At 37.6% G+C, this 13,884-nt stretch overlaps 1 protein-coding gene across 1 annotated transcript in view; it reads right to left on the bottom strand.

Annotated features, from left to right (window-relative positions):
* LOC122804652 (inter-alpha-trypsin inhibitor heavy chain H3-like) overlaps window positions 1-13,884 on the bottom strand; it is a 1,432,534-nt gene that overhangs the window by 247,367 nt on the left and 1,171,283 nt on the right. The window contains exon 16 of the mRNA XM_044074635.1: window positions 12,610-12,642. Coding sequence (XP_043930570.1) covers window positions 12,610-12,642 — 33 coding nt within the window. The remainder of the gene's footprint in view (window positions 1-12,609; window positions 12,643-13,884) is intronic.

Consider the following 13,884-nt stretch of genomic DNA (forward strand, 5'->3'; position numbering starts at 1 on the left):
TTTTACTAAATCCATCTTAGCCTTGTCCAGTCAAATAACCAAAAAAAGGCTACCTCGATCACAACCGAACCTATCCCACATCACCCCTTCTTTCAGCCTATCACCAGTGCCCACCTCAACTATCAAAAAACTCCTCCTTAAACTAAAGCCAACCACATTGGCAGCTGATAACATATCTGCTGCATACCTAAAAATGGCTAGTGACTCCATATCATATCCTGTCTCCATCCTAATCAACCGCTCCATACTAGAATCCTACATACCCAAACTCTGGAAAGTATCTCACATCATTCCTCATCAACTCCTACAGATTCTCCAACTACCGACCTATTGCCATCCTTTGCCCCCTATCCAAAATTCTTGAGAAATGCATCCACTTGCAAGTGATGACATTTCTTAACACACACAATCTCCTATCTACCACACAACACAGTTTCCATCCACATCACAGCACTACCACAGCCCTTCTATCCTTCACTAATCATATAAACCTTCACAGGAATGATAACAAATATGTATCAGCCATTTTCCTAGACCTCTCAAAAGCATTTGATATGGTCTCCCACTCCATTCTAGTAGACTCACTAACATCATTATCCTTCACCTCCTCTGCTATAGTCTGGTTCAGAAGCTGCTTATCTGACAGGCAACAATCAGTCCAGTGGAAAGGAACTCTGTCTACACAACTTCCAACTACCATAGGAGTCCCACAGGGCTCTATACTGGGCCCGCTATTGTTCTCTATCTTCACAAATAACCTCAATAGCTCTACACAACATGCCACACTCCTACAATATGCAGATGATTCAACCCTGATCTGCTCCGCCTCATCTCCCACCACCCTACATACATTCACTCAAGATACCTTTAACTTAGTAGAAAAATGAATATCAGGTATCCAACTAATTCTAAATCTCAAAAAGACAAAACTGCTACCCTTAACAGATCATCCCCCTTCCTTTACCATAACATCTAAGGGCGGCACCACCATCTCCCCCTCTAACCACACCAAACTTCTGGGCATTGAAATAGACAATAATCTCCACTTTGATGTTCACATCTCATATACCATAAAACTAGTATACAAAAAGCTAGGCTCCCTATACAGGCATAAGTCCTTTCTCTCACAAAAAGCAAGAGTCACTCTTGCACAAAGCCACCTCCTCTCAACTCTATTATATGCAGCACCAATCTTTACCCAAATCAGACAATGTGACCTAGACAAACTTGAATCATGCTACAATAAAATAGCCACGTTTGCTACTAACTCAACCTATAGAACCCATCACTGTACTGCACTAAAGAACTAAAATGGCTTGAGCTACCACAGCTACTTAACTATCACCAGCTGGGCACAGCCTACAATATTCTCAAATATCCTGAATAAAACCCACATTATCCAACCTACTTACTGTCTATACTGCAAACTGGTACCTAAGATCTAGTGAAAAATCTCTCCTCTCCATCACCAAGGTTAATAATAATGCAGGGAAAGCACTCTACTCCCACACCGTTGCCAGAAATTGGAACTCTCTTCCCCTATCCATGTCCACTGCCCCCTCCACATCCATATTCCAAAACTCCCTAAAATTGCATCTTCCTAGTACCTGGTTATGCCATGGTATCACATAACCCTACCCACACTCCTACTAACTACCCAAACTGCCCTCTGATCACATGCTGGATCTCTGATCCCCTGTAGGCTTGGTCATCTGAAAGGGTACTTTTAACTGTAGAATCTTACTTGATATATTTTCTTCTCTTACCAATGTATAACTGACATTGTCTTTTTACCTATGTTCTATATCTTCTTTTACCTGGAGTGTTTTATTAATTTCTTGTTATATTACTATGCTCAGCATACATGATGTAACTTGTTTTGTGTATTATGCTGGATGTACTGTATTTGTATAACTTGATGCCGGAACTTTTCTCCCTGGGCCTCTGCTGAAAATGGACCTGGTCCAGTTGGAATTTCCCGGGTTAACAAATGTAAAATAAATAAATAAAATAAAGTGTTATATCTGATCATATAGTCTATTAGTATAATACGTTGCGTATAGTAATCAGACGTGTTGTATCTGATCTTATAGTACATCAGTATAATACAAATTGTGTATAATAATCAGACGTGTTATATCTGATCTTATAGTATATTAGTATAATACATTGCGTATAATAATCAGATGTGTTATAATCTGATCTTATAGTACATCAATATAATACATTGTGTATAATAATCAGACGTGTTATATTTCATATGACAGTACATCAGTATAATACGTTGTATATAATAATCAGATGTGTTCTATCTGCTATTATATTATGTTAGTATAATACATTGTGTATAATCAGACATGTTATATAATGTTATAGTACATCAGTATAATACATTGTGTATAATAATCAGACATTATATCTGAGCTCATAGTATATTAGTATAATACAATGTGTATAATAATCAGATATGTTATATCCGATCTTATAGTACATCAATATAATACCTTGTGTATAATAATCAGACGTGTTATATCTGATCTTATAGTATATTAGTATAATACTTTGTGTATAATAATCAGATGTGTTATATTTGATCTGACAGTACATCATTATAATACATTGTGTATAACAATCAGACGTTATATCTGAGCTCATAGTATATTAGTATAATACATTGTGTATAATAATCAGACATGTTATAACTGATCTTATAGTACATCAGTATAATATGTTGTGTATAATAATCAGACAAGTTATATCTGATCTTACAGTACATCAATATAAGACGTTTTGTATAATAATCAGACGTGTTATATCTGATCTTATAGTACATCAGTATAATATGTTGTGTATAATAATCAGAAGTGTTAAATCTGATCTTATAGTGTATTAGTATAATACATTCTGTATAATAATCGGACATGTTATATCTGATCTTTTAGTCCATCAGTTTAATATGTTGTGTATAATAATCAGATGTGTTATATCTGATCTTACAGTACATGAATATAATATGTTGGGTATAATAATCAGACATGTTATTTCTGATCTTATAGTCTATTAGTATAATACATTGTGTATAATAATCAGACATGTTATATTTGATCTTATAGTATATTAGTATAATACTTTGTGTATAATAATCAGATGTGTTATATCAATAAAGTTCCTGCTCATCTGATAAGTATCATGGGAGTTTTTATCTCTTCCTGAGCTGCCACCTACTCAGGCACATGGGTCATCAGTTTAATATCTCGTCTGAAGGATGGCATACTCAGAAGGCAGATGGGGCATTAATTTAACACCTTGTCTGAAGGATGGCACACTCAGGAGGCAGGTGAGGCATCGGTTTAACATCTCATCTGTAGGACGGCACAATCATGAGGCAGATGGGGTGTCAGTTTAACATCTTGTCTGAGGGGCGACACACTCAGGAGGCAGATGGGGTATCAGTTTATCATCTTGTCTGAAGGATGGCACAATCAGTAGGCAGGTGGGGCATTAGTTCAACATCTCATCTGAAGGATGGCACACTCAGGGGCAGATGGGGTATCAGTTTAACATCTTGTCTGAGGGCCAACACACTTAGGAGGCAGTTAGGAGGATTTGGAATTTAAAGCAGAGAATGCTAAAGATAAATCACTATAGAGGAATCTGTTAGGAGCAGCATGTAGGGATAGATCTTTATTCTTGTCTTAGTATCCAAGAGTCTTTAGTCAGTGACTTTTCAGTTAGAAATCTCTTGGTTCTTTTAGCAGTTTAATGTATTTTGATAGATACAACCTATAAGGGGCATTATATTCTACAGTGGGTCTGTTCAGGGCAGAGAAACAGAGAACTGTTTGACTCCATGTCAACTTTAGTTCTACCCCTCATAACATCTCACTCACAAATCTAGCAACCCTAGAATATCTCACTGACAAAAGAGTACAAAGCATGGCAATTTAACAATACAAACTTTGGAAGACCACAGCATTATTGGAAATTAAAATTAAAGAACTAAGAATTTATCCAAAGCCATTTATCAACTACCCTAGGGGAAAAGTCTTATCATTGATTGACACTATACAATAATTGATCAGACACTCTGATAATGTATTGGACATGCTTATAAAGTAACTCTATACATTAAGATCTGTTATAGTGTCAGGCTAATGTAAACAGTGTACATAGTTATTTAAGATGTTATGTATATATACTATGAAATTCATTCAAATGTATTTGAAAAATAAAAAAAATTTGAGAAAAAAAGCATAATGGCAGTTTATCATTTTCTCCTATTAAAATAGCACAAAGCATGAGACCTTCCTATCATTTCATCCTCTTACTCCTATCATTCTATTTCACCCTTTTCCAGTTCTTCTTCTTCTGCACTTCTCTGAATACCCTTTGATCAGGGAGCTATTATGAACTCTTCTCCATGTTAGTGTATATACTGATCTCAAAAGAAATAACCCACTGTGCACTTTATAAATCACTTGCCTTCAGCAATCCTTGCTCAACATTATACATCTTAAGTTTGCATATTCTTAAAGGCAAATGTTGCATTCTTAGTATGTATTTCTCCTTGTAAATATTATAAACCATATATATTTAAAAACTGTACACATGTACTTTCAGGCTAAATAACTGATTATTTTTAAAGATTGAAGGGTTTTTCCATGGGCCTCTGCTGAAACAAAGTCATGCTAAATGCAGTCAGGCTTTCTTAATAAACAAAGGTAAAATAAAATGTATTTATCCTTTCTTGGCCAGGTTAGTCCCACTAGGCTAGTGTCCTCTTTTCAGGGGGACACCCGAGATTGTATTTCTACTACTAGGGGAAATGGCCAGAGTATCTGATAACTTCCTCTACTCTTTCCAATAACTGCTGTGGGATCTTTTACATCTACCTAAGCTACCTCCCACTCAAGCAGGTGGGAACCTCAGTCTAGCATCTCACCCGAAGGATGACACACTCAGGAGTGAAGCAGCCCCTGCCATGCTGCACTGCAGTGTGAGCAATCCTATCACCTGGAGTAGGAATAGAACCTACAGCCTTCTGGTCTTCCAACTCCAAAGGTGAGTGTGCTACCAAAAGCTGGATCTAGCATTAGGCAGTTGTTAGCTTGTGAGGTTGATAAAAATAAAATTGTTTATAAATAAAAAGTCCAAAAACATAACGTAAAGACATCTGTAAAATGGAGGTCCTTAGGACCTCACTGGAGACTTCAGTAAAAAATGAGCAGCAACCCCTGAAACCTCTAGAAGAGCACTAAGCATCCTAATGTAGGACATTACATGCCAGCAGCCTGCAAAGTGGGAGATTTTATGGCCAGCAGGACTGCGAGAGCAAGCCCACCAAAATAGTGAGTGCAGAGGCATGCATGGGTGTGAGTAAAATGCTCCAGTTAGATAGTAGGCTGGCTGACTTATTTAGCCTCAAACCCTGTTACCTTGAGTACAACAGACTAAAGCCTGAGTCCTCTATACTAACTAAGCAGATGCATTTTCAAGGAGTTTCTGCCCATTTTAGTATCTGCTCATATTCAAAGAATGTTGAGTTTCTATGCATTTTCAAGGAATGCTGAGTTTCAAGTGAAGGGATGTTTTCTGTTGCTGATGCTAAGTCTGTTTTCAGTGTGTAACTGTTTTGTTTTGCAAATGGTCATCATCAGTGTTTGTGCTATACAATTTGAAAGCAGTGTTAGTAGCATATTTGCCTTTGATACAGATGACTGGCTTCTATTTCTGCACCATGTAGATGAAATGTGATATTTCAGTGCCCTTTAAGTAGGGATGGGGGTGCTGCAGTCCTGAGTGTGTTCTGTTTTGGATGAGATACCTAGTAACTATGAACCTGTGTCTGGTTTGACAGCCATTCCATTTTGCAATATTACAAGCTTAACAATTTTTAAATGTAATATGGGCATTTTATTCTTCAAGAGCAGAAGGCACTGAATTTATATCTAAAACTCTCAAATAAAAAGTTGTTAGCCAGCAGCAACCTTTTATAGATTTCTTTAATGTGGAATTGTTCAAACAACTTTTACTTCTGCAGAGATTTTGTATATTGGCGGATATTATTGGATTGTAATGACAGAAGTTTGAGTGGCCTTTATTGGTTGAAATATTCTGTAATGGGTAATGTTGTCATTAGTGATTCATACATTTCGTTTCATTGCTTGCTGGAAAAATGTTCAAACCTACAAATTTAAAACTAATTCTAACAAGTGGTGTTGTATTATAAAAGGAATTTAATTTAATACAATCATGATGGTGCATCAAAGAACACATGCATGTATGATGTTCCTAAAAATGTGAGTAAGGGCCGTATGGCTTGAAAACAGTCCAAAGGTAAACTTAATCTACCACTGGCCAGATGCATTTTCTTTGAATGTGGGTTTTAATGCTGTTTCAATAAATGTGAGTTTATTTATTGGAATTTGTTTATTTGGAAATAAATAAATAAAAATATATGCACGTTGACAGGTTTGAACAGTGATTATCATAACTAGGGAGAAATTACCAAGTAACGGGACACTGGAATGACTTTGGAGTTCTGCCGGGGGGGAACTGATCCATTACCCTGCCTAGGGCTCCATTGGACCACGATCTGGCTCTGGTGGTACCTGTTGCACTGCTGATGGAGCTAATAATAATAATAAAACAAAATCAGGTAAGTTTTTTTATATGAATGAGATACATTTTGTTAACAGTTGTGCTAGATAGAAGGATTTCCTGGCTACTGATACTCTGTGATAACCAATGGACAGGGAGTAGTCGACAAAGATGTTGAGATCTCTGATGACTACATTACTCTGGAGTAGACTGCTGTTTACACTGTTAGCTACTGTTCAGATTTGCCTGCTAAAGGTGACAATTTCACATTTGTTTGCATTTAATTGAGTCCATTTGTCATAACCCTTTATTGGTATGGTTTAGTCCTTGCTATTGTAACATGGTATCAGTTTGAATTTATTGGTAGATTCTGTTACCCATATGCTTGAGTTTATGGCATAGAGATCCAGGAAGTATATTTTAAACAGACAGAGTGCCAGTACCGAGACCTGAAGAATGGCATTAGGGAACGTTTGTGCTTTATGAGATGGCACCTGCTGCTTTACCTGTGTGGGTTTTCTTTCTCTGTAATATGGCATTCTATCCATCTTATAACATAATGGTCAATATTTAGCCTTTTAAACTTATTTTACAATTCCATCACCATCACCAAAGACCAGCAGCCGGGTATTCATAGTGTGTCCAGTTTCCATAATACAGTCATTAGGAAACAGCTTCAGCGGAAGGAACCATCCTAGCAAGACATACCATAACTGTTGGGCAGTGGTCAAGGAGCAAGATGGCCACTCAGAGGAGGAACATGCAGCAGTGGGACCCTGTGCAAAGCAGAGACAGGTGTAATACATCATGGCACTGGTAAAGATTGGCATGTAGTTCATTCGCACAGGCATGATAAAATAAAATAAAATGATGTATGTAGTATCTAACCCAGGACTAACCTCACGGTTTATTAGACATTATAATACCCACAGTAGCCCACTGGATGGGATGGGCACAATCATCATTTGCCCATTTTGGGGAGAAAAAGTAACAGGTGGCAGCCATACCTCCCAACTGTATTGAATTACTCATTTTTTACTGAGTTTTGGTGTCCAAATAATGGGGTGCCACGATTCCCGAGAGGCACCCCTTCATTCCCGATTTTTATTTTTAAATTTTCTTTCTTTCATGCTTTGGAGCTGATGTCATCATGTACGCAATGATGTCAGCTCCATCAGCCTGTTGGAATTGAGCTGGCTGGCTGTGAGCTCGGAAACATACTGAAAACAACTTTTATCTTTGGAGCCTCCTCAACAAGTATGGAAATGGATGAGCAGAACTGCTGTGTGTGCAGGTATGGGAAAACAGATGCTTTGCATTTGTATTTGGAGCCTGCTTTAGCTGAAAATGCTTTTCTGTTGCTAGTAGTGCACTGTGAAAACAGATGAGCCGAACTGGTGTGTGTGCAATGCAGGTATGCTGTGCAGGAAATGGATGCTTTTTACTTTAGCTGAACTTGATTATCTGATGTGTGTGCAGGTATTGCGTGGAAACAGATGAGCCGAACATTTTCTGCTGTGCTTTTTATTTTAGCTGAATTTGATTTTCTGCTGTGTGTGTGCAAGTATTGCATGGAAACAGATACTTAGTACTTACTTGCGCCATTATGCATTTTATTTTAAGATGCTTTTCTTTTGCCGAACTTGCAGTGTGTGTGTGTGTGTGTGTGTGTGTGTGTGTGTGTGTGTGTGTGTGTGTGTGTGTGTGTGTGTGTGTGTGTGCACTTGTGCACATGTATGTTTGTGACTTCAGGAATACTTTGCGATGGAACTGCCCTTCTCATTTAAGGTACAGAGATATTTTTTAGCACCGACAAACTAAATCAAAATGGTGCATATCAGAGGATAAAGTTTCCTCATTGAAAGTGTGTGTAGGGGGGCACACAGAAAACAGTGTTTGATAATACTTCTGATAGCGCTTTTGCCTTTGATACATTTTGCCGTGTTAAATTAAGAACCAGAAAGAGACCACTAGTCGAAGCTACATGCAAAGAACCAGAAAATACACCATTTGCCAATTTTGATTCTTATTTTGTTGGCATGTTAATTTTACCAAAGCGAGTCTTGTTAATTAATTCTCAGGTTAAGCAACCTATGATGACACTTGCTGCACACATGGCAAAATGATAAACTGACTCCTTATAAACTGCATAACTAGAATAAATTGCGGATTAATGAAGAAGTTGAAATTCCACCCTTGTAACTTCACAGAAGAAACATACAACATATTGCAGGTTGGTTAAATAGAATGACACTTGCTCTAAACAACGTAAAAAACTCGTATCACTCTATAGTTAGTGGTGACATGGCTTGAAATACTTGATAATGTCATAAAATAGCTACGTGAATAAGTAAAGAACAGAGTTTGTACAGACATTCATAGCAGTACTGGTGAACAAAGTTAAACCCATCAGAACTCCTATCAGTAAACATGCATTTCAAATAAATGCTAGTTATAATTATATAATGAGGAAACCATCATGAAAACTTGGGATGATTGATACCCAGTCTACACAGTTTTATTACAGCTCAGGAAAAATATGCATACCAGAATGGATGCTGCAAATTTATCTCTTGAATGAAAAGTGATGTCTATATTCAGTGTTTTTCTGAAGTAATCCTGATCCCATAAACAAATGAACAAAAAGGTGCTTTAAGAGGTAAAAAGTATGCTTACTTTAAAGTCAACTTCTGTTTTAAGCTAAAAAACTTCAGAGAGTTCTGAGGTACTTAGAAGCCTTTGTACAAGAAAATCTTGTAAATGAATGGTCCTGTTTGCTATGCAACACTGTTAACATTAGCTGTTCAAAACAATGGTGACTAGAGGTACTCAGACTCAAACCCTGTACCTTGGGTACAAGGTAAAAAGAGCCTAAAGTCCCTTGCCACTACCACTTATGAATTCATGCCAATTATTTTTGTTTTATTCCTCATTAATCTGTGGTTTTTCAGGATTTTTTGGCAATGGCAAATCACTGAAGTATTACATTCACTAAATAATGACAAGCATTTGAATTTCAGACATCATATTCTTCAGAAAATGAATAGTAACACAAAACCTTTTATTCTAGCAATTGTTTTAAGTTTATAAGGTCAGTATTTGAAATGTGTCCCTATTTTGGGGATATATACCCCCATTATTAGCTTTGTCCGGGCTTTTTGTTCTACAAGGTTAAGAGCTATGGTGAGAACTGAGAAGTGAATTCACTAAATGATGGCCATTTAAGTTTCAGTCTTCCTATCATTCTGGAAACTGCTGACTTGGCATAGTGGTATGTTGCTCTGACTATATTGCACCGGGTCCTGGGTTCAAGACGTGGCAGTGAATTATATATGGTGGTAGCACAGATTTTATTCTAGCAACTTTCCAAAATCATACAAGTAATGTTAAAAATGTGTCCCTGATTTTTGGCCTTTTGTCTCCCCATCCTCCCCCCCCCAAAAAACTGAAATTGAAAATAAGTGCAGGAAGCTGTGCAAGATGCCTATGATATACACTACTATCATTTATATATATATATATATATATCCACGTCACTCGGAGCCAGTTAAAACAGATAATCTTTATTGTAATCCACACGGGTTAAGCGCTTTCATCTGCCTGAAACGCAGATTTCATCAGAACCATTCACGGGCGATGCTAGCAGTAAATGGTAGGGCAGGACAAGCGTGCTGGGGAATACTGTTAAATTTTTAACAGTATTCCCCAGCACGCTTGTCCTGCCCTACCATTTACTGCTAGCATCGCCCGTGAATGGTTCTGATGAAATCTGCGTTTCAGGCAGATGAAAGCGCTTAACCCGTGTGGATTACAATAAAGATTATCTGTTTTAACTGGCTCCGAGTGACGTGGATATACCCTGTTCTGTCTACTTATTTTACCAGTTGGAGTATTTCACCATTTGTTCTACCTTGTTACTAGTATATATATATATGTATATATATATATATATATATATATATATATATATATATATATATATATATTGTATGTGGAAGTAGACTTTTATGATGGAAATGTTCTGAATTGGACAGTTTTGTCATTATTGGTTCATGCATTTTTTTTCATTGCCTACTGGTAAAATGTTCAATCAATAAATTTTAATATGTGCTCAAGTCTAACAAGTGTGCTGTATTATACAAGGAATACAATTTAATAAAGTCAGGAAGGTGTATCAAAGAAAAGAACACATGTACATTTCTTGTTTTGTGTACAAAGGGCCTATGATTTCAAAACAGCCCAAAGGTAATCTTTATCCACCACTGGACAGATTCATTTTCTTTGGATGTGGTGTGGGTTTCAATGCTGTTTCAATGAATGTGAGTTTAAAGACGCTTTAATGCCAAGTCTAGTTTCATTGTGAGACAGTGTTGCTTTGTTCAGCAGATGTCTATTAGTGTTTGTGCATTGTGCTATACAATGTAAAAATAAAATATAAATAATCATTGTAGAAGTAAATCAGTATGCACACATTAGTGTTTATGGTAAATGGAGTGAAATAGACAGGTAATGGGACATTGGAATGGCTGCAGGGGGACTCTGGTACCATATTTTGGTTGTCTGTTCTTCAGTTTGCATTTGAAAGTTGGTATCCCACAATTCCACTGGAGTGAGTGGGGTTATGTAACTATGTATGCAAATTTTATGTTAATCAGCATACAGATTTGCACCTATTTTCCATGGGCCGTGTCCACATTTTTGATATTTCCAGGTTGAGAGGTATGGTGGCAGCAATGAAATTATTTTGACCAGGGTCATGGAAGTGGGATGTGGTAACTATGCAATCTTGCAACAGGTTGCGCAGACTCCAATATCACATCCTCAAGAGACAGGGTGGAGCTCTCATTTCTAAAATATTGGCAATAAGTGCATTGGCCTGGATTTATGGGTCAATGCAGTCATGTCAGATATGGTGTAGAATGATGGGGGCATGCTTGTGTGCTCTAATGGGATGAATCATGTCAGCAGCCATCAGATGTATGGTGTCCCTGACCTATACAATGGCCAAATATAAGTGTGGTGTTCCATCTGCCTTCAGGGCAAAGTGGGGTTAGAACTATGACAGTAAGACTATGCAGTCTTTTGCAGCATACCAGAAGTTAATCCTGAAGAGCTTTTCTAGTCATGTACATGAAACTGGCCAGGGTCAGATGTGATGGCCTATGTGGTCAAAGCTGAGAGTGATGCTGACCCAGGGATGATCTGTGTAATGTTAGACTGCTCAACCTGTGACCAGCCACATCTCATCCAGACTTTTCCACAGTGGCAGACTGGATCATAGTTACCATCTACAGCATAGATGCACTAATGGATACCATATTAGCTACCAGTGACCTAAGCAGCATCATCTGCTCCCTGTGTGCATCATCACTGTCAGTATGCAGGTACTGAATGTCATCCTATATGCCATGCAGATGTTGAGTGCTGTCATTCAGGTCATGCAGCATACTTACCATCTTTACAACAGGGTCATTAGAAGCTGCCTGTGCCTGGATTATTGACATGCACATGCATTTATTAATGGCAAGTGTTGCATGCAGATCAGGGACACACCTGGCATCCTGACAGCACCACACACTGCCATGCCTCATCCCACATCGGCAATAGTGCTGCTCACAGATTATGTCTGTGCTGGGGATTCCTGTGTAACCTGGGTGAAGTTCAAAGTTACAGAACATCAGCCAAACACTGATGAGCTCAGGGTCTTGGCCAGGCTCTCCTCCAATTCTTTATATGTGGGGGATGTGTGTGAAGCCAGCAGGAGATTGAGGGAGGAAGCTAAAGGGGACAGCACCATCAAATTAAAGAAATAAAATTCAAAAATAAAAACAGCAACAAATCACCAAAACTAAAGACAAGACAGTCAGTCACATAGCTAGATCGATTCTCTTGTCAGGACAACAGCCATGCAATGCAGCATTTTTAAAGACACACCAGAGAACAGAGTAAATAATATAATGCATTGACTACAAAATTAAAGCAGTGTTAAAAAACTAAAGGTGTAGTTACCATGTGAGCTGTAGGTTGGTACCTTTCTTTCACCTAGAAGACAAAGCATTAAAATACATTATTGTAGCACTTAAAATATAACAATGTATCAAGTACACATAAATGTAAGAAGATCTCAGATGCTCTGTTTAATGTCACTTATACGGTGATTGTTACATATAAACTATGGCATAGGCATTCAGGAGAACTGATGTCCAGGAGATAAACCCCTCTGACACGTCTGAAAAATTTCCATGTTCACATTTCATAAAGTATTTTTGAACTTCAGTTTTATTTAAGTGCTTAAGTAGTGATACAGAAATGCAGTACAAGATTAAAAACTATGCAAAAATAGAAAAAAATATTGCTATTGCATGTTATGCAGCATTATTTAAGCAAGTTCACTCTCAATCAGATTCTAAAAGAAGGCTGAACACATTGGAACAGTTTCAACAAGAGTTATGCAAAACAGACAGCATCTATGACTCCATAAAAGGGAGACAGTAAAAGTACATTCATGCAAAATGGTATATTAAAACAGTGACACTAGTGAAGCTAGTCCCAATTCTGCAATACTGTATGACCCTTCAATGACCCTTCTAATGGAAATAATTGGTGATAACTGCAGTTGGTGGCATACATCATTTGTTTCTCTACAACATAAGGTGGAGACGACTAAGAAAAATTAAACAAGGGATATAAAGTAGTGGAAAGATACAGAGTAATGCAAAGAACTGCAGATGCAGTCATGCAGGCAGGATCCTGCAGGCCATGATATGGGATGACCCACAAATGTAGACAGTAGTCATGGTGACACAGACCTTGATATGGTGATGTTGCAGTAATAACAGATACATTCAGGAGGGCTAGTTTGGGTATACTGTCCATAACTTCAACTTTGACTATTGAATGGGAGATATGGAAGAGATTACACTATTAATGTAACTTTATCTATGTATCATTACAGCCAGAACACAAATTTCAGCCAACAAAAAAAACATATGTGATGTCGACTGCATCACTTAGAAAGAATATGGCAGAAGAGGGGTGAGTGAATATAACCAACAGGATTATACTCTGTTCTGTAGTTTATATGATTACCATTTATACACTACATGTTTTCTGTTTACCTTCATAAATTAATGCTCTTACTGTCATTTTTCAACTGACACATGATTAACATGTCTGCTGTGTACAGACACATAGCAGGCTATCATGTGTCAGTCAGTGCATATCAATGGTCATTTGCTGTCTGGTACACCTCTTGCACATGTTTTGGTGGAAAACTGTAGGATG

This window comes from Protopterus annectens, chromosome 6.part0 (genome assembly GCF_019279795.1).
Source record: "Protopterus annectens isolate FY-2018-M chromosome 6.part0, PAN1.0, whole genome shotgun sequence".
NCBI classification, from domain to species: Eukaryota; Metazoa; Chordata; order Ceratodontiformes; family Protopteridae; genus Protopterus; species Protopterus annectens.